General features: G+C 40.1%; 1 protein-coding gene across 1 annotated transcript; it reads right to left on the bottom strand.

Annotated features, from left to right (window-relative positions):
• Positions 1–2836: 2836 nt before the first annotated feature.
• On the bottom strand, positions 2837–10698 carry LOC145583742 (protein root UVB sensitive 3-like). The gene is made up of 15 exons (XM_081640729.1): positions 10538–10698; positions 10405–10462; positions 10049–10108; positions 9339–9377; positions 9173–9235; positions 9010–9066; positions 8110–8173; positions 6549–6632; positions 5803–5885; positions 5589–5718; positions 5009–5101; positions 4677–4815; positions 3834–3874; positions 3520–3707; positions 2837–3288 (listed from the first exon to the last, which is right to left on the bottom strand). The coding sequence occupies exons 1-15, from the start codon at positions 10654–10656 to the stop codon at positions 3190–3192; spliced, it is 1317 nt and encodes a 438-aa protein (XP_081496855.1). The 5' UTR covers positions 10657–10698; the 3' UTR covers positions 2837–3189.
• Between the last annotated feature and the right edge of the window lie 10134 nt (positions 10699–20832).

Genomic DNA, 20832 nt, shown 5'->3' on the forward strand with positions numbered 1-20832 from the left:
TAGAAAAACAATTTCCGACCTATCCCTCTAGCAAATATTCCGAAGGGCGAAGGGTTGCCAAGCCCTTGACAGTTCCAACTTAAAATTTTCATCTCCCTTAGGAGGTATGCCAATTAAAACTGTCCCCAGAGTTAGTATCCTCACACCGCCTTAAACCCCCCCCCCCCCCACCATCTTCAACATCACCATCATCATTCAAGCACATCTCATCACAACTCCTTTTGCTCGACACAACATCAGACATTATAGAGTCAAAGTTGTCCCTCACACCCCTTACACCCCCTTTCGGACTCCCCCCCCCCTTTAATTTTTATTCCCACCTTCTTACGTCCCCTCTCCCTCATCAGTTTCCCATTCTCCCCTTTCCCAAATAGAAAAACCACCAATCATAAGTTGATTATTCCCCCCACTCCCCTGCTCATCCTCCCTCCCTGCCTGTATTTCCCCCAAGCATTTCGTCTCACTATACACAACAGCAGCTAGGTCCACCTTATCACTATGTTTTGGCGAGCAGCTACTTGGTATCTTCTCACCCTACTGCTTCTCAATATTTTCCTCATGCTCAATTCTCAAAGGGGACGTGAACAACAACTTTCGTGCTGCACTAGGAGGGCCTAAGCGTATAGCATTTGGGTCCATATAATCAATCTTGCAACCTCTTTCCTTTCTTATATTGCATCCACCCCAAGTGTATTTCCTTCTCTGACATTGGAATTATGTTGCGACGTCGATTAGGTGAGGCACGTAAATACGGCCCATATTGATATACAATTTGTTCATTTGAGTCAATTCCAACATCTTGGCATTCTTTTTCAATATGCCCTAACTTTCCACAGTAAAAGCAAAATTCTCCAAGACGCTCATATTTTATAGGAAAATTTGTCAAGAATAAGCCAACCTTTACATGATTAACTCAAAATAAGTCTACTTTTCAATTAACTCAAAATAAGTCGACTTTCAGAGGTATTTTCTTTTAATAGGTCCAATGACCTAAAACCTACTAAACAAGTCATTCTTTGATTAAAATAACTTATTATTTTATTAAATATTAATTACTTCTTATAATAACAATAATTAAAAATATAAAATAAAAAATATCACCAACCCCATCTCCACCAATTCCCCTCTACCACCGTCAGCGATCTCCCTTTCCCCGTCCATGTCAACACCCCACCCAAACCACAACACCTATCCCTCCTAGCCTCCCTTTCCTCTTTCCCCTTTCTCGCTTCCCCTACCGTGAGTTGACCCCCCTGCCCTTTTCCACCCTAAACCGTTAAACCAACCCCGAAACCCGTGGACCACGTTGAAGCAATCAAAATTTTGAAACCATTAGAATTGTACCAGAAAACAAATCAGCAGAAGAAATGTTAAGTTATTACCTACATTTTGTGCGGCGAATTTCTGGTGAACTACAGAGCGAAAGAAGAGTAGGTGTCGGGGTTTGGGGAAACACGAAAGGGGAAAGGGGAATGAGAGGCTGGGAGGGATAGGTGTGTTCGTGGGTGGGGGAAGGGAGAGGGGTTGGTCGTGTGGGCCAGGGAAGGGGGGTGACCGTCGTTCAACGGCCGGTGGCAAGGGAGATGGTGGGGGAGTGAGGCTGACAGTGGGTAGGTGGCTGAAATTTTTTTTAGTTTATTTTTATTTGATATTATTGTTAATTAAACAAAAGGTTTTTTTGACATAACTAATCAAAATTAAATGTTAATCAAATTTTTTTATATAAAAGGACCAATTACATAATGACATGTGGCATAATTAACCCAAACAACCGGTAATTCCAAAATTCAACAGGTTCTCAGTTATTTTGAGAAGATAACCCATAAAAGTTGACTTATTTTTAGTTAATTAAAAGGTTGACTTATTTTGAGCTAATCGGACAAAGGTTGGCTTATTGTTGACAAATTTCCCTATTTTATACCAATCCATTTAAATGATTCAGAAGAAGTTTTGAGTTTAACACCCCTTCGCAGTGGTTTATTAATATCCAACATCGTTACTTTCATACGCATGTCCATCTCCCACCCCAATGGGTCACTTTCATCATATTTAATTAATCCACCCATAGCATCACCAATCTCGGCTGCCACTTGACGGTTTCTTTTATTGAATGGGACATCAATGAGTCTTATCCAAAAGGGCGATTTATCAAAGGCTATTTCCGAAGGTTGCTCATCACTCTTCTCCTTTTTTATCTCTTCTCTTCCATCTCTTTTCTTCTGATCTCAATTCTAAATTTTTCTAGGGGATTCCACTAGTGATAAGCCACAAAAAACCTTTTTAATTGCTTTCAATAAATGGATTCCATCTTTATGATGGGGTTTATTCAATTAGGCTTTTTTTTGTTGTTTGTTCGTGTGCTAAAGATTGAAGATTTAGGGTTTTATCGTCTCCGAAAGTATCTAGAAGGCCATAACAACTACTCATCCGTGGATCTCAAGCCGAATTAATGCTAACTCACATATTGTATTGCTTCAGATGAAGTTTTTTATTAGGCGATCGTTGATCAAATCTGCAATGTAACTTGTCCTAAGGTGATTTTTACTTGTATTGGAATTTTAGATTTCCTAGGAATTGTTTGTTTGTGCCATTGGCTATCTTTCATTAATGAAATCCTTTTTCTTCACGTCAAAAAAAAAATAAAAAATAAAATAAAAAAAATAAAAAAATAAAATAACTCTTAATAGAATTAATTTAGATTTAGTGAGATAGTGACAAATATTATCAAGTTCTAAAAATGTAATTGTTTGAAATATTTTTATCCCTTTAATAAGAAAAAAATGGAGCTTCTTAAACTTATAAATGGGGGCAAATATGTAAAGCATTTTTTAAAAATATAGCTTTTTAAACTTATAAATGGGGCAAACATGTAAACAAACATTTTTTAGGGGTGTAATTATCCATACACTATTCATAAGAGCACTCTCACACTTTTAAAAAAAGTAGGGATTACTCAAAAAAGCTCACATTAGTCGCCTATTCAGGCATAATGTGTAGGATTCAACTGAATTAAAGTTCATTTTAGATCTTTATAGCTTCGTTGAAAATACTACGCTAAAGCTTGAACCAAGTCCTTGCTTCGCCAAAGCATCAAGAGTGTAGAGTCATAGAGAAAGGTTGACAGACGTGACACTGCCTATTGCTTTGTGATGGTGATCTCTGAAAAACCGCCTAGAGGTATACAGGTTGCTAGTCGATCTTCTCATCTGACTGTGCAATAAACCAATTTGCCCTCCAAACAACAGAATGCAATAATAATCTTTCTGTCTTCCATCCTGATGACTGAAGCTGCCATATATTATCAGCAGGCTACATTAGTCAGGTAAACAAGCACAAAACGGAGATTGCAAAAAGAAAGACTAATCACTAATATTTTGGCGTGACAGGGTTAGAAGAGGATGTTAGGCACCATTTGAATAGACTGAAAAATGTAAAGAAATTATCTGCCTCTATTATTTGATTCCCTAAACGTGATTCAAGGAATCCAGGTTACAGACAATAAATTGGATAAAATAATACCTTCTTGATGAAATCTTCATAGTATTTGTCCATCCATGAAAAACTTTCAACATGCCCAGATGTGCTTTTATCCGAAAGATTGGCCATTACAAGTGCATGTATGTAGGACTGCAAGATATCCACCGGTGTTGAGTCTTTATGCAAAACAATACTGATTATCCCATTGAACTCCAGCAGTAAATACTTGGCTAGAAAGGTTAAAAAAGAAAAGAGGGATGGAAATGTGGTGTTAGTTACAGCCCTACAGGTGTCTGCAACAGAAACAGAATTGTTCATATCAGAAATTATATTGAAATACTCCATACACAGCTAACCTTTCTTATAATTTGATCCTGCAGAGCGAAAAAGGTCCATCCTGTGGTCAAATGATATATTTTTTAAAAAAATCCTATAATCAATAAATGCATGCAGCGGGATTGCAAGATACTTCGTATATATAAAGATCAGCAATTGAAGATGGACCATAGAATTGAATTGAAACTATAATGAGCTAAACACTCAGATGATTTTAAGATCATGAATAACATTATTGTAGCAAGGAACTTGACCAAGAAAGTCCAACACGATGGTGAAATAGCGTATGATGCTATATCATATTTCCCCCCATTTTACTTTTAAGTGGCAATCTTTTAAATGGAGCAGTACTCATCTCAGTGTGATGGTTTACTCTGTAATCTTGATGTGCAGCATTTCATACACAAGATATAATCAGAGAACCTTTTCTTCATGGGTAATTTCCACGAGAATGGGTACTAGTTGAAAATGAACCCACCTTAGGTACTGCTCAAAACAAACTTGCTCTGACTAAACAAAAAAATAGATACTCCATCACCAAGTAATGCCAATGTTTTAGTAGACTGGGCCGACTGGCTGTCTATGGTAGGAAAAGAATGATAGGAACTTTAGCTGTGTACTAGCAGCTTAATGACTTAGAGATAGTCAAAGTAGAAATCAAGGCATACTTTTTTTTTTTTTTTTTTTTTTTTTTTTTTTTGTGTGTATTAAAAAAAAATGAATAATATTTCAATGTTCATAGCTGAGTTTTTAATTTGAATGAATATATGATTACATTCCTGCATGATTAAGAGAAGAGACCATCACGCTTAATCTCTGTGACTGAACATTTGAACTTTTAAACTGAATGAAAATATTCTTACATTTCTGCATGATTGAGAGAAGAAACCTTCACACCTAAGTTAATGTGACTGTGCAAACATTTGAACTTTTTCGAACTCCATGGATTCAACCACAAGGGTAAAACTTGCTCTTCCGTCGAAACCTTTTCAGCAGAAAGCACTGACAAGAAGTACACACTAAATAAGGAAATTGTACATGTACATCAGCATAAAGACCCATACTAAACCCATGGCAATACTTTAGCCGCTGCCAAGTAACTTAAAGTTAATGAGAAGATAAGGTGCTACAAGTTTTTACTCTACATATTACCAAAGGCCATTGAGGCAATAGACAGAAAGACATGCAGATTTACCTTGGCCAGTCTTCATGAAATGCTGCAGAAGAAGAGAAGTCCTTTCTCCATTTAATGCTTTCAATGACAGAGAACGGACAGCCTTATAGTTTGCTACATTGTAAAAATAATTAAAGGTATTCAGGAGTGTATTTTCATAGATCAGATTAGAATATCAGCAGTCAAATCGAAGTACTTTCGGTTCAACAAGAAAGGATATTTTCACTGCTGTATAGGTATATTAAGCCTCAATGCCTCATTATGGGTGAAAGGGTCAAATTGGAAACAAAATTTAAGGGACAAGGGGTGCCAAAAGGTATAGTTGATTAGTAGCTTATATGCAGGCAATACATAATAGAGCAAAAGAATAATTCAGCAAAGCTAAAGGTCTGATAAATCAGATTGGTGCACAAACTGCATCATTATTTGAACACAATCCCTATTTCAAAAATTCAAACTAAACATTCCTATGCCAGCTTCTAACCCTTGTAGGTTTATCTGACCGAGACACTCAGCATCAGAAGATAAAGATAATGGGTATAAACAAGTAAATATGGGGTTCAGATCCAAGCAACGTAGCAATTAGGATGTAGGAACTCACCGTACATATGAAACATAGTTAAAGACAAGAATGAGAACCAAATTGCCAGAGAGTGTCCCCTAGTAACATGAGCCAGACACATTCCCAAAACCATTCCAGCCATTGTTGCCACTGTCTCTTGACTTCCTTCCTAATATAAAACATCAGATACTCAGTTGACAACTGTAACACAATGAAAAATTAGGATTTTAGGATGGAAATGTTGTGTCAGTACCTTTGCGGATATATCCGCTGCATTATGCTGGAGAGCAAAATGTTGAGTCAAAGCAGCTCTAGTAGCTCCACTAGCAACACCAGCTTGTTGTGCAAATTTGGAGAGATATATGTTAATTAGAAATGAAAAGTACAAAGATTTTTTTTTTTTTTTTTTCATAATAAAAGGATCAGAACAATGCAGTTTAACGTGCTTATAAAAAACTTTTCCAAAGTTACAAAAAGATTACATTGAGAATGGATCCACGAAATAAAAGCACTTCCTCCATTCCACTTTACCAGCAACAATTCGACATTTGCCACTATTCACATACTTCTGTTTGATCATCTTAGGTGATTGATATGTAAGGCAAAATATAGTCAAGTTGGGATGTTGTTAGATTCGTCAAAACGTATATTTTCAAAATAGCATATTAGCAGCTTTATATAATTTGTAATCATAATTAAAGGTGTTGATGGTGAAATTATGTATCTGCAAACGTGAAAGTAAAACTATTGCTAGTAAAATAGAACGGGAAAGTATTTGATAAGCAATACATCAGCGGGCCAAGGGTGGACATTATGGTAGAGGCATAAGAAATGAGAGATCAATTTTATACAATTAGTCAATCAGATCAGCGGGCCAACTCTCTCTCTCTCTCTCTCTCTCTCTCTCTCTCTCTTTCTCTCTCACACACACATTATTTTTCTTGGTCCAATAGTTTACATGAGAAGATGGAGCAAAAAGTAAGAAAGATTAGAACTTACTGAATGATCGTGACAGACTTCCCAAGCAAAGAATGAACACAAATGCCGATGGAAATAAGGGAGAAATAAGATCCATTAGCATTCCTGAAACAACAAAGGCATAACTGATGAGACAAACCATCTATGACTAGAAGTACAAACAGTAACATGTCAGATCTATTGATTATAGAGCCCCTCAATTTGACATCAAATCCCTTTCATTTTGATGCATTAGATCAGTTTTCAGTATTGAAGATAAATTTGTGATAACAAAAAATAAGGCCTGCACTTTAAGTGAAGATTAAATGCAAAAGGAAAGCTTTACTAAACCGTTTTGAACAAGCACAAACACATCAAAATTGAGCTCCACATGCTTCAGATTAAGTGTAACAAAACCTTACTTCAAAATAATATGTACAGCCACATGATTTATACAAAGTATTATACTCTGTATTTCCAGTGACAAAATTGTTGTGCACTAGATAACGGTAAGCTTCCAGCCCATATTTTAAAGAGATGAAATTACATCATAAAGCTCATATGCAGTTGCAATATATAAACACTTGCACAAATCCATAAATGTCTTATGGATAGCAACTTAGCGTAATTAGAAAAACAAAAGGTTCCTAAGATAAACTCTGACAAGAACAAAATTGATTTGATTTTCAGATATCAAGTTTTTGGAAATGTAAACATTTTGGATACACTTTTTTTTTTGGTTTGACCATATAAATCATCTATTATATGCTATCTTTTTTATGGGATTCACTATCTCCTGTTACATCTACTTTTTCATTATAACAAAATACACTACAAATACCCTACTATATATCTCCAATAGTCCAATCACATCCATGTTTTCATGAAAAACAATAATTAAGGTAATTTCTAATAATTTTGGCTTATAACGGTGGATTGACTAGTGTTCAGACAATATTGGGAAAGAGGGACTAAGGGAGTATACAAGTGACATGATTTGTGAAGACATAAGCTTAACAAAAATTTGCAAAAGCAACCAATCAAAGATTATAATACAATTGTAGGTACTGAATCATTTCAATTTTTTCACAACCGCAAATTAGGAGACCGCTCTTTCATATACACTGAACCTTTTGGTCTAACGTTAGAGCAATGCTAGCAATAATGAAGAAGCTAGGAGCAAAAGGGTGAAAACAGAAAAAATATTGCTAAAAGCAATATTACAAAAACAAATAAATAAAATAAAATGAATCATAGACAGAAGTTTTGAAAATAAGCACATTTGTAAGCAATTATAACCTAAAAAAATTTTAAATATGGCACCGGAGGACTGAAATGACTTCTCTGATGTAGCTAGTTTCACTTTCTAATGCACGGGAACCTATTTATAACTTTATAAGTATCTTGACATTTGCAAATACTCGATGACCTGAAATTTGGAATCATTGCACGTATTTGATATTTTTTTATAAAAAACTCTCGATTACACATTGAAGTTACTTCATTTTAATGCACATACCATCAGTGGATTCTAATTAGGGCATGAAAGAGAGTTAAATAAGCTTAAATAACACCAAAATTAAAAAGAGAGTTAGAAAAATACCAAGGTCATTCAATAAATCTGCAACCAAACGCCACATTTTTGCATTGCTATCTAAATTTGATCCCTAGCAAGAGACAAATGATACAACTATTATTGACTAATCAACAGCTACTTCTATTCCCAACTATTTTCTTAGTTTTCAAATTAGTCAAAGGATGGTTATGCCAGGAATTAATGTTTGGGGGAAGGGCATGTTAGTCATAGTCTATTAGTAGTAACTTGGGGAACAAGCTAGAGGTTTGTTAGGAGGGATTTTCTATAAATAGGTCTCATTAGAAGGAAAGAGGATATGTTGAATATTGAGTGGTTTGTTATTGGAAGAGAGTGAGCCGCTTGAAAGCTCATATTAGGAGAGGAGAGAATCCACCTCTCGAAAGTGGAATTATCAATTGATTTACTGTAATCCTCATCTTATCAATATAATCATCAATTTTCTTCTTAATTTCTGCCATTGTTAGTGCTGAAGGCCAGTCAGTTCCTAGCAGGTTATGAATGTAGTTTGAGAGCTGCATAATTTGTGCCATAAAATGATATTGTAAATGTTAAGCATGAAAGGAGTTTTGCAGAGAATATCTCAGCACATTTAAGGCAGAAAGACCAGTCAATAATTAATTCTTGATCTCTTTTTTGGTATGTTCTCTTGTTCTGCAAAACAGTTTCATTATTTCCACAAGGTTATTATCTATTGAATCTGGTCTTCTCTTACATGCAATACTTCAAAGCCATTAACTAATACTCCGTACATGGTAAATCTCTTATTTCACATCATACTAGATTGTTTCCCCCTTGAGAACCGTCGATTTTGAAAGCATTAATAATTGACAGAATGGTAATAAAATATTGGTATGCTAGTGTTTCTAAAAAGAACAAAATTGTAATGGAAAACTAGCCTAAAATTACCTGATAAAATGTGAACAAGATGCCCCCAAGCATTCCTGTTAAATCCCTCAAGAACCACTGCAACACTTACAAAAGGAAGAAAGGTTAGTATGCTCGGTAACTAATCTTACCTAACGTGATTAACAAGGACCGAGCTTAATCGTATTCAATGAGAAGATCTAACCTGAAAAGTAGCCCCGATAACTGTGGCAGATTTCTCACCAACTCCAATAGCACTCAAAAGAGCCTGCCAATGTGTTTAAACAATCAAACACCATGAAACAGATACCTAGATCAAAGATGGTAGAAGAAAAAATCAATCATTGAACAATCATTTTCACATATCTTACTTGAGTTGAAAGCATCATCCGTATATAAGTCGACAGGCCCTATGAACCAAAACAACATAAGAATGTAAATATGATTTGTGTTACACAAATACTAAGAGTACTGCATATTAAAGAAGAACAAAAGTTTGCTGCAAGTATTAACTATTTCATTCATCGCCCATTACATCGACAAAAGTTCAGGCATACTATGTAGCAAGTAAAGCCAAACAAAGATTAATACACAAAATAGTGTATTATGTTAAAAAAATCCTCATAAATAATGAGCCATCAGCAGAATTACACAGTAAATCCAAGTTAGACTCATAGCTCATAAACAAAAATAAATGTGATAATTGTCCTCAAATCCGATTCCTCGTGTGTTGCAATGGCATTGAAATGAAAAACAAGGAATTATGTCAAATTGGGAACCTGCCAAAACGGAAAATTCACTTGTAAACTGATCATTCTAATCTAACATAAACTCTTACATTGCCCATATGAGATAATCAGTCATCCTCTACTGGGTATGAATTCTTGGACACTTCAATCAAGATCAAATTTCCTAATTACGAAAAAATGTTTAACACTTGGAAACGTACTCATGTCAACAATTATACCTAAATTCAGGTGCATAATTCTTAATCAATTCTTAACAACTCCAACATAAAGTAAAGGTCAATCAAATAGAGGACAACTCTTGGTCAATCAATTAGTAATAAGATAACTCTTACCTGTAATGAATCCCATATTTGAAAAGGTACATAATCTGGAGTCACACTACTAGGAAACCCCTGTAAAGAAACGAAAAACAAACACCCATCAAAATTATCCTTCAAAATAAATTTATTATATAGTACAAAATTGTCACATTGTCCCAATCTGTCGTAAAAATAAACTTATTATATAGTACAAAATTGTCACATTGTCCCAATCTGTCGTAATATTTACAAAACATTACTTATATAGTCCTATCTTAGTTTTTCATTGCTAACCCATCAATAGAAAAGGTGACAACTTTTACCGAACATTTATAACGTGACAATTAATTCAAATCAAAATCAAGGGCTAAAGAAAGAGAGAAAATTACTTCAGGTACAAAGGCACTGAGAATTTGTCTTCTCACTAACTTAAAGCGGCTGTCAAATCTATAAAAACAAGAGAATAAAAAGTGGGATTTTCAGAAAAAATTGAGAATTTGAGGATAAAGAAAGAGAATATACCTTTGGATTGAGATAGTTGGGGTGGAAGAAATAGTGGCAGTAATTGAGAGTTTAGTTGGGGAAGAACCTGCCCATTCTTCAACCACTATTTGCTCAGAATTTGAGTTTTCTCCTCCCATTTTTCAATTTCTAGTTTAATCGATTGTACAATTACAGTATGTTCTTTTGGAGTGTGAGTTTTGTCAATGTTTGAGAGTATAAAAGTCAACCTAAACCTGGGAATGGTCGAACTTGGGTTGGTGGGTGTGGATCTGGGCTTGGGCTTGGGCTTGGGCTTGGTCTTGGGCTTGGTCTTGGGCTTGGGCTTGGTCTTGAGCTTAGGCTTGGGCTTGGAGTTGAGCTAATTATTTGGATTTAAATTGTTGTGAGTTTGTGACAATTGACCATGTTAGAAATGTTTTTTAAAAAAATTACTCCTACTACATATAATTCTATGGTTGAAAGACCCCCATACAGTTTTTTTACCAGTGACTAATCCTTAGTTGAAAGTAGGTATTCCCGACACAAAGTTGAGTCACTAATTAGATGATTACAAAGTCTTTTAAAAATAGTTAATTGTCATAGTAATCGGTGTAAAAGTGGCAGATTTTAGCCGATTGCAAAAACTTCATCAAAGTAATTTCTTCTTTATCTACTTTATCCAGCTTTAAGCTTTGGCTTTTTGACTTAATTATAGACAGACTTCATCACTTGTTTCTTAAACGACTAACGTAAGATAATAATTTATCACATCACCTTAGGTTTATACTTTAACCATTCCGTGTATGATTACTCCACAAAATATCCAATTTATGCAACTTTTTTATGGACTTATCACATTTGAAATTACTAACATTTATTTAATTTAATTACTCTAAATTTATTACTTTGTATTAGATTAAAATTTTCAAATATTAGGACTTAACTGTCAGAAATTAGATTATACTGGTCCGATATTAGAGTATAAATTATCAGAAATTATATTATAACTGTTTAGGGTAATTTTACCCCACCACGTGGCCCAATCAGAGGATGACACGTGTCAGCCCCAGGATGGCCCAAAGTGGACCTATTCCTGCTTGACACGTGTCACTCCAGAAACATGGGGGAAATGGCGGCCTTCAGGCCCAAATCCCAAGAAAGCCGCAATGCGGCGCAGCCCACCAATATTAGGGTTCAATGACCTAATTAGGGGCACAAATCCCGAGGACCCTATAAATAGGGAGATTCCCCCTCTTTTGGAGGGCACGTTTTACCATTTATTACAAACTGTCCCTGTGATAGAGACATCTGAGCTTGGAATCCGAGCAGATACCCACCTAAATTTCCACACCTCTTTCTCTCCCTTCAAGTTACTAACTTGTTCGTCGGAGGCGGAGCACCACCCAACCGGTGTCTCCGTTTGTTTTGCGGGTACAGGCCGCACCGGATCAGTCTTCGTGTTGTAACTCTCCCGAGGGACAAAAATACGCAAAACATTTGGCGCCGTATGTGGGGAGAGTACCTCGAAGATGGTTCAAGAGTCTGTACCACCTCCTAACCGTCTGGGCGATGACCCAGAAGTCTTTATAGACCAGGAGGATGAAGATCCTCAGGTCGAAACCTATACAGCCGATGATGGCTCTCTGATAACCAAGCGCATCCGGCCCAGAGAGACTCTGGAGCGGGGTGCCTCCCAGGCGGGTGCAAATCGACCCCCTGGGCAGCCGAAAGGGGAAACCCATACTGCAGCTGGATCAGCACCTGTCACCCGAGACGAACTCATGAGATTCATGACAAGTTTCAAGGGTGAAATTAAAGAACTAATTTCTAAGAGCCGGGCTGGCCCAAGTACGGGTCAGACGGTCAAGAAGACTCCTTTGGAAAAGGGGAAGTCAGTCAGAGATCAGCAGCCCACTCCTCATCCAAAGGAGAAGGCAGCCGGGACCATTGATTGGTCAAAATTCTTCTTCCTAAGAGGAATACCAACAATACCCGCCGGACCCAGCAGCCGGTGGGAAGTAAAAAATCAACTCTTGATGCCCGGGAGATCATCAACCAGAAGAGAAATCAACAGTTGTCTGAGTCGGATTCTACGTCGAATTTTCAAGACAGCTTCAACAATACTTCTGCAGGGAATGCACTTTCCTTGCATGAGAGTCAGACAGGCGGTAATACCGTCCACTCTGGCCCTCAAATGATCGGGACTACACCATATGTACCTTCTCAGGTCTACGATCAGTACCCACCTTACTATATGCAGCCGGCCCTCTTCGGAGGTCAGGCGGCATATCACAATGTCCAGCCACTGGACTGGCAGCTCCGTCTGCTTCGCCTGGGTGAACAACCTTCTGCGTTCACCCGGGAGATAACCGAGGCGGCACAGCCGGCCAAGGTTAAAAATGTGTTGGTAGGTACCTATGATGGTACCATCAACCCGGAAGATCACCTCATGGCTTACACCAACCTCATGTACTTACAGGGGTTGGATGATGCCGCTTGGTGTCGATGCTTCCCAGCTACATTGAAGGGCATTTCCCAACAATGGTTTGGCAACTTGCCAGCCGGGTCCATTGATAGCTTCAAGAAGCTAGCCTTCTTGTTTGCCACCAACTTCTCCATGAACATCCCTGCTAAGAAAACGAGCCTTGATTTGAGCACCGTTAAGCAGGGTGAGAGAGAAGGGCTACGCTCATATGTCAAGCGGTTCAACCTGGTTAGAATCCAGATCTAGGGACTGTCTGACGAGGTAGCATTTACAGACTTTTTCAAAGGTCTGAGAGACGGGTCAAACTTCAAGTTTGACCTCGTCAGAAAAGGGGCATTCACGCTACAGGCGGCCCTGAGGGAGGCGGAGGGCTATATTCAGGCTACCGACCTCTGCACGCCAAGTGGTCAGTCAGACTCCAAGAAGTCTGACAAACAAAAGGAAATTCGGTCTGCTCAGCCGGCCAACAAGAAAGAAGAGAGCAAAAAGAGAAAAGAAGTCTGGGCAGTTAGTGATTCTGACCAGCCGTCCCAGAAGAAAAAGAGAGAGTTTAAGTCGTACGTCCCCAAGTACGAGTTTAACAAAGACTGCAACTCCATCCTCATGAAGGTAAAGGACCGGCTGTCCATGAACAAGCCGAATCCAATGAAGATTCCGTCCAGACACGGAACAAAAATAAATTTTGTCAATTCCATGAGGAGGTCGGCCATGACACCAACGACTGCTTCAGTCTTCAGCGGGCGTTGGACCGTCTGGCTGACAAAGGGCTGTTGAAGTCCTACATTTCTAAGTCCCCAACCGGGACAAAGAAGAAGAGCAAGGGTCAGTCCTCCAAGACTACCCACCAGCCTGCTAGTAGCTCGAATACCGACAAGGAGTCGGTCTACACAATAGCAGGCGGGTTCTCATGTGGTGGTCCTACCATCCGGGGCACCAAAATCCATCTTCGAAAGATGAACAAAGATGATGATGAACAGGCGTCTGCAAGCTCCTCCTTCCCAGACGTCCTGATCACTGAGCAGGACAGGGGCAGCGTCCGCCGTCCACATGATGACCCGGTCGTCATTGAATGTAAGGTTGCCAACCAGTTGGTTGGACGGATCCTTATTGACACCGGCAGCTCATCAGACATCATCAGCCTCCGGTGCCTGCACAAGCTGAAATACAACGTCAGCAGCATGCATCCGGTCACCCACCCCTTGGTTGGTTTTGGGGGTGGGATGGTCTACCCAGCCAGAAGAATTGACTTACCCATCCGGCTGGGAGAGAAAGGCCAGGGACGACATATTGTCGTCGGATTCTTGATCGTTGAGGAGTTAACCGCCTACAATATTATCCTTGGCCGGCCAACTCTCAACGAAGCCAAGGCGGTAATCATCCCGTCTCTCATGCTCATCAAGTATGAGAGGGATGACGACTATGTTGGTTCCTTGAATGGGGATCAGAAGACGGCCCGAGAGTGCTATCTCTCAGCCGTCAAAGATACTGTGGCCCCAGACGGACAGGAACCAATAGACCTTGACAATGTCAAGGATGCCGACCCAGTACCCGCCCCACCAGCAGTCGGGAAGAAAAGAAAGGCACCTCTGCTGGTGGAGGTGAAGAAAGAGAAAAAATAGCAATCACTGACCGGTGAACGGTCAGACGAGCTCCGTCCCCAACCGGCTGGTGAAAAAATTGATCTCTTTCTGGATGACAGCCGTCCAGAGCGTACTGTAAAGGTTGGGACGGTTGCTCATGCTACTCTGGGTGCAAGCTTGCACCTTCTGCTGAAAGAATTCAAAGACATTTTTGCCTTTGAAGTGGAAGAGATGTCAGGCGTCAGCCCGGATCTCGCTGTCCACAAACTCGCCGTGGACCCCAAAAAGAAGCCCATCCGGCAAAAGAAAAGAAACCACGGCGAGGAAAGAAGTCAGGCGGCATCTGCCGAAGTCAAAAAGCTGCTAAACGCCAGGTTCATTCGGCCTTGTAATTTCCCCGACTGGGTGGCCAATGTGGTCCTTGTTAAAAAATCGAATGGGACCTGGCGCATATGTGTTGGTTACACGGACCTCAATAAGGCGTGTCCAAAGGACAGTTTCCCGCTTCCAAAGATCGACAGTCTGGTCAACTCTACAGCCGGTCACGCCTTGATGAGCTTTATGGATGCCTATTCTGGCTTCCATCAGATACCCCTCTGGAAGAAAGATCAAGAGAAGACGGCCTTCGTCACTGATTTGGGGTTATTCTGTTATAATGTGATGTCGTTTGGCTTGAAAAATGCGTCTGCCACTTTCCAACGGATGATTAATACGGTCTTCGTTAATCAAATTGGGAGGAATGTGGAGGCGTATATTGATGACATGATAGTCAAATCCAAGCAACAGGCGGATCACCTTGCTGATCTCCGAGAAACGTTCACCACCCTCAGGCGGCATAAGGTCATGTTAAACCCCAAGAAATGCGTCTTTGGTGTTGAGTCTGGGAAGTTTCTCGGATTCCTGATTGATCAAAGGGAGATAGAGGCTAACCCCGAAAAGATACAGGCGGTGATTGACATGAAGTCACCCCGTTCTGTCAAGGAAGTTCAGAGACTCACTGGTTGCCTGGCCGCCTTGGGGAGGTTCCTCAGCCGGTCAGGCGACAAATGCCTTTACTTCTTCCAAGCAATCAGGAAGAAGACCAGGTTTGAATGGGGAGACGATGCTGAGACGGCATTCCAGAAGTTAAAATAGCACTTGCATTCTCTACCTAGGCTGGTTAGTCCTTTGCCTAGGGAGACGTTGTACATGTATTTAGCCATCTCAGATCATGCTCTCAGTGCCGTTCTCCTTGCTGAGCGAGACGACGTTCAGCTCCCAGTTTACTTCATTAGCCATGTTCTCAAAAATGCTGAACTCCGGTATCCCATGGTTGAAAAATTTGGCCTTGCTTTGTATATGGCATTCAAAAAGCTGAAGCCTTAATTTCTAGCACATCCGCTGGTGATTTACACCGACCAGCCACTCAAGCGGCCAATGTCCACCTTGGAGTCATCCGGGAGAATGTTGAAATGGGCTATTGAAATGTAAAGTCTTGAAATCACTTACGAACCAAGAAAGGCAGTGAAAGGTCAGGCGTTTGCCGACTTCATTGTTGAAATGACCCATCTGACGGCTCCGGATAATCTTGATCAGGTTTGGAAAGTGTATGTAGACGGGAGCTCTACAAAAAACGGCTGTGGTGCAGGTGTAATCTACGAGTCTCCTGAAGGGGAAAGATATGAGTATGCACTACAGTTCAAGTTTCAGGACTCTGATAATGAGGCGGAATATGAAGCCCTGCTAGCCGGTATCCGTATGTGTAAGGCGGCAGGGGCAATGAAAATTGACGCCTACTCTGATTCACAGTTGGTCGTTAGCCAGTATGAGGGAAAATATGAGGCAACTCATCCGTCTATGATCAAATACCTTCTAGCAGTCAAAGAAGAGGCTGGGGCACTTGAGGAATTCCGTCTGAATCAAGTGCCTAGGTCGGACAACAACCAGGCGGATGCATTGTCAAAGCTGGCATCTTCCGCCTGCCATGATACGCCTCGGTCAGTCTTCTGGGAAGTACTTGAAAAAAGAAGCATCTATGAAGATCCCATTAGAATTCTTGACCGAAGCTCTACCTGGATGGATGGCATCCGGGCCTACCTTTCAGACGGTACACTTCCAGATTCACCACAAGAGGCAGCCGTCCTGAAGAAGCGAGTTGCAAGCTTCGAGTTGAGAAACGGAGAACTCTTCAAGACGGGGTTTCTAAAGCCTCTGTTGAAGTGTGTCACCCCAGAAAAAGGGAAGGAAGTTCTAGAAGACTTGCACTCGGGATTCTGCGCCTCCCACATAGGCGGCAGGTCCCTAGCCGTCAGAGCCAGACGACATTATTTTTGGCCCACTCTTGAGGCAGACACCAAGGAGTTGGTGAAGAAATGTGACAAGTGCCAAAAATTTGGCAAACTTATTCACCGTCCGGCTACTGATCTGACGACCATCCACAGCCCAATCCCGTTTGCAAAATGGGGCATGGACATTTTAGGTCCTTACACGCCTGCTCCAGGCGGAAAGCGCTACATCTTGGTGGCTGTGGATTATTTCACCAAGTGGGTGGATGCCGAGGCGGTTAAGAACATCAAGACCTCAGACGTAATTTCCTTCATTTGGAAGAACATTATCACCCGGTTTGGGGTACCTATGTCTATGGTGTTCGATAATGGTCCTCAGTTTGAGACGCCTCAGCTCAAAACTTGGTTGGGAGATCAAGGGATCTCAAGCTATTTTGCATCAGTCGGCCGTCCCCAAGCAAACGGCCAAGTCGAAGCCTTCAACAAACTGATCTCAGACGGCATTAAGAAGAAAATTGAAAGAGTCGGTGGCTTGTGGGCAGAAGAGTTAATCCACGTCCTATGGGCCATCCGGACAACAGCAAAGGGGGCAACCGGTGAAACCCCATTTCTCATGGTTTATCGTGCTGAAGTCGTCTTGCCCATTGAACATTACGAGCCGACTCTCAGAGTCATGCTATATGATGAAGAGGCAAACTGGGAAGCAATGCATCTGGCATTGGATTCACTCCCAGAACGTAGGGGCAATGCCGCCTTGCGTCATGAGATTTACCGTCTGAGAATGACCAGAGCTTACAACAAGAAAGTGCACAAGCGTCCCTTGAAAGTTGACGACTTAGTGTTACGGAATGGAGGCAACCGGTAGGGCCAATGAACTGGGAAAGTTAACTCCAAATTGGGAGGGCCCCTACCGGATCTATGAAGAAGTAAGAGACGGCACCTACCGCCTGGAAACTCCAGACAGCAGGCGCCTGCCTAGAACTTGGAATGTAGACAATTTGAAAAAATACTACTTCTGAGATTTGTAATGTTTGTAAACAAGAAGTATATTAATGAGAGATCGCTTTTTGTTTTCAATTTTGTTTGTGTTTTGTACGCCGCCTGAAGCAATGCTCAGACGGTCATTTGTTAAAGCTTCTGAGTTTGAGACTTGGAAAAGAAATTAACGTCTGTATGATGAGAGGCCAATGGCCAGATAATTAAGCTAAGCACAAAGCCTTCATTCTCCTTCTGCTTGAGAATTTCAAGTTCTCTATGGTCAGTTTCGACTTGAACGTTGCACTTGTACCTATCAACGAAAGCGTTTGCTATGGATTCCCAGGTAGAGGTCTTTTCTTTTTCAAGAGAAAAGAACCATTGTTGGCAAACGGTCTCGAGAGATAGCGAGAACAGCGAAGGGAAAATTTTCTTATCGATACCCTTAATACTCATTATTCTTTCAAATGCTCTTAGATGGAAGTAGGGGTTGTCGATTACCCTAAACTTTGGGATGTCGTTGGCACTGAACTTCTGCGGAAGAAGATCCTTATCCAGCGAGACCCCTTGGGATGTGAGTTCTTGAAACTTGTAGTCGCTGGACAACTTGCTTAGGCTTTCTTGCATGAGGTCCATCTGTTGTTGCTTCGCGGGATCCTCGATCTTAAGTGCGAGAAGCTTTAGTGTCTCAGTTACAGTAGCCAATTGGTTCTTGAGATCGTTAACTTCTTCCTGAGTTGCCATTATAACTCTTGCTTTCCTCTTGCGGGCTATAGGTTTGTCAAAAAGTTGGACTTGTACGAAGAGGTTATCTTTGATTAATCGTCCTTCCTTTCTTGACCACGCGCTGTAGATTAAGCCAGTTTGCGTTTTAATTATTTGACTCGAATCAGTTTGACTCTGTGGCTTTTGTTTAAATAAAAGAAAAAAGTATGCATATTTTTAGGGAGGAATAATGTACATGTGTTTAGGGAACTTAAGTACTATTATTTATTGGAGGATTAATATCCGACTTACCCCCCTAAAAAAAATGACGAAAAATAACGCGCGCACACAAGACTCCCTTAATCATGGTCAAGACATGTGTAATAGTGTGTGTATTGAGTGTAAGTGACATGTTTGGACTCTTGTGTAAGACCATGGGACTTAGTGCCTAAACTCGAATATTGATTCAATTAAGCAGAATTAACCGAATTAAATAGGAAACTAAATAATTAGACATTAGGTGATGACTCGACAAATAATCCGAACTGTCGGCCAAGCGACAGGACTGGCGTCACAATATGGTGGTTGGCGCCAGACTTTTTAGTAAATGTCTGGCGCTACACACCATACAGTGGCGCTACAGCCCAAATTTTGGCACCAACATTGGAGCCTCGGTCTGGGACTGTTTTCGATATTATTAGTCAACTTGGGTATGCCTAAAGTCGTACTAGGTCAATTCCGATTAAAAGAAGAAAAAACGTTATGGACTCGAATTAATTAATTAATTAATTAATTAGGCAAAGCTCTTTAAGTCATTAATTTAATCTCAACACAAATCAACAAACGGTTAGGAGGAGCATAGGATATATATGCACAACAAACAATGCACAATTAGTCAAGTAGGCACAATATGATGCAATGAGTTCGCAACCTAACCATGGCTCTAGTTCTCTAAAGTTCGAGATATGGTTTAGTCAAATAGGGTCCATGGTTAATTGTTCAGATGCACCGCGTAGAAGCCTAACCGTGAAGGGTTAACGCGTGTGGATAGAACACCGCGAGTTTTTAGAAAAAACTCACTTCCATGGTTTGGTGAATTCAACATCTCAGATGTACCCTTTGTTGCCAGGAGCGTTCAATCGGGTAGATAGAGCATGAATTCCCAGAGGGTTATGTCCATATGTAGAACACATATGGGTTTCAGAAAAATGAGAAAAAATTCAATCAGGAAGTAGGATTGAGCAAACAATAAGAAACAACCGGTCGAAATTAGAACGCATATTTCTGGCTCGGTATTGGGGGAAATTGGCGCCAGCAAACAGAGACTGGCGCCAACTTTTAACTGTAGCGCCTAGCGCCAATACTGGCGTCTGGCGCTACGGCTAAAAGTTTGGCGCCAAGCTCTGGCCCCTGACGCTACTTCCCACATGCCTCAGCAGCTTTCTGTGCTCAATAAAATCATCCAGTTTCGCGCGGTGTTATTTCAGTCCTAGTTGTGAAAGACATTTCTCAAATTTCCTACGTGTAAAATCCTTATGTTTTTGACTCATTACGGATGGTCTTTCCAATGAGAACCTTTTTTATGCATATGACAATAATGTTAATCAAAATTACGCACATGAAATACTTAGAACTTTTCGAGTCTCATCCACTCATTCTAAATCATTGCCGAAACAAATTCAGGAATTAAAATAGAAATCCTCCCCAGTGGAGTCGCCAAAAACTGTGGGGAATAATTTCAAGCCTTTAAAATCCCACTAGCTCGAACCCCACTGTGATCATACACTAAAGTACGGTGGCGTCCAAAAGGGAAGAAGATAGAGCAAAAGAGTCGCCAACAAGTTTTTAAGGAACTTGTAAACCGTTCACGAGGTTAAGGTTACACCCCTTAACGATCCAAGAGATCGTCAACTCCATAAGGTCATGAACCAAATAAGGGTCCGGGGATGAAGGTACAAATCCAACCTAAAAGAGATTGAACCTGCCCTAATAATAGGCCTCTACTTTATTCTGCTCGTATTCATGTGCGCTTTCTGACTAACATACAATCAATAGGATTAACCCTAAACCTGTTTAATCTATGTTGGTTGAACATTAATGCACAAATAAACTATTATTGGCGATCACTTGAATTATAATCACAATTAACCTAACAAGATTATTAATTATCTTATTAAGCGTGATTGCAAATACCAATTCCCTTTTAACCTGCAATAAAAGGTGATCAAGCAATAACAATATACAATAATATGCATATCAAGCAACATAATAAATAATCATCATCAATCATAATAATAAATATTAGAAAGAAAATAGGAAGCATCA

Source organism: Chenopodium album, chromosome 2 (assembly GCF_948465745.1).
Source record: "Chenopodium album chromosome 2, dcCheAlbu1.1, whole genome shotgun sequence".
Lineage (NCBI taxonomy): Eukaryota > Viridiplantae > Streptophyta > Magnoliopsida > Caryophyllales > Amaranthaceae > Chenopodium > Chenopodium album.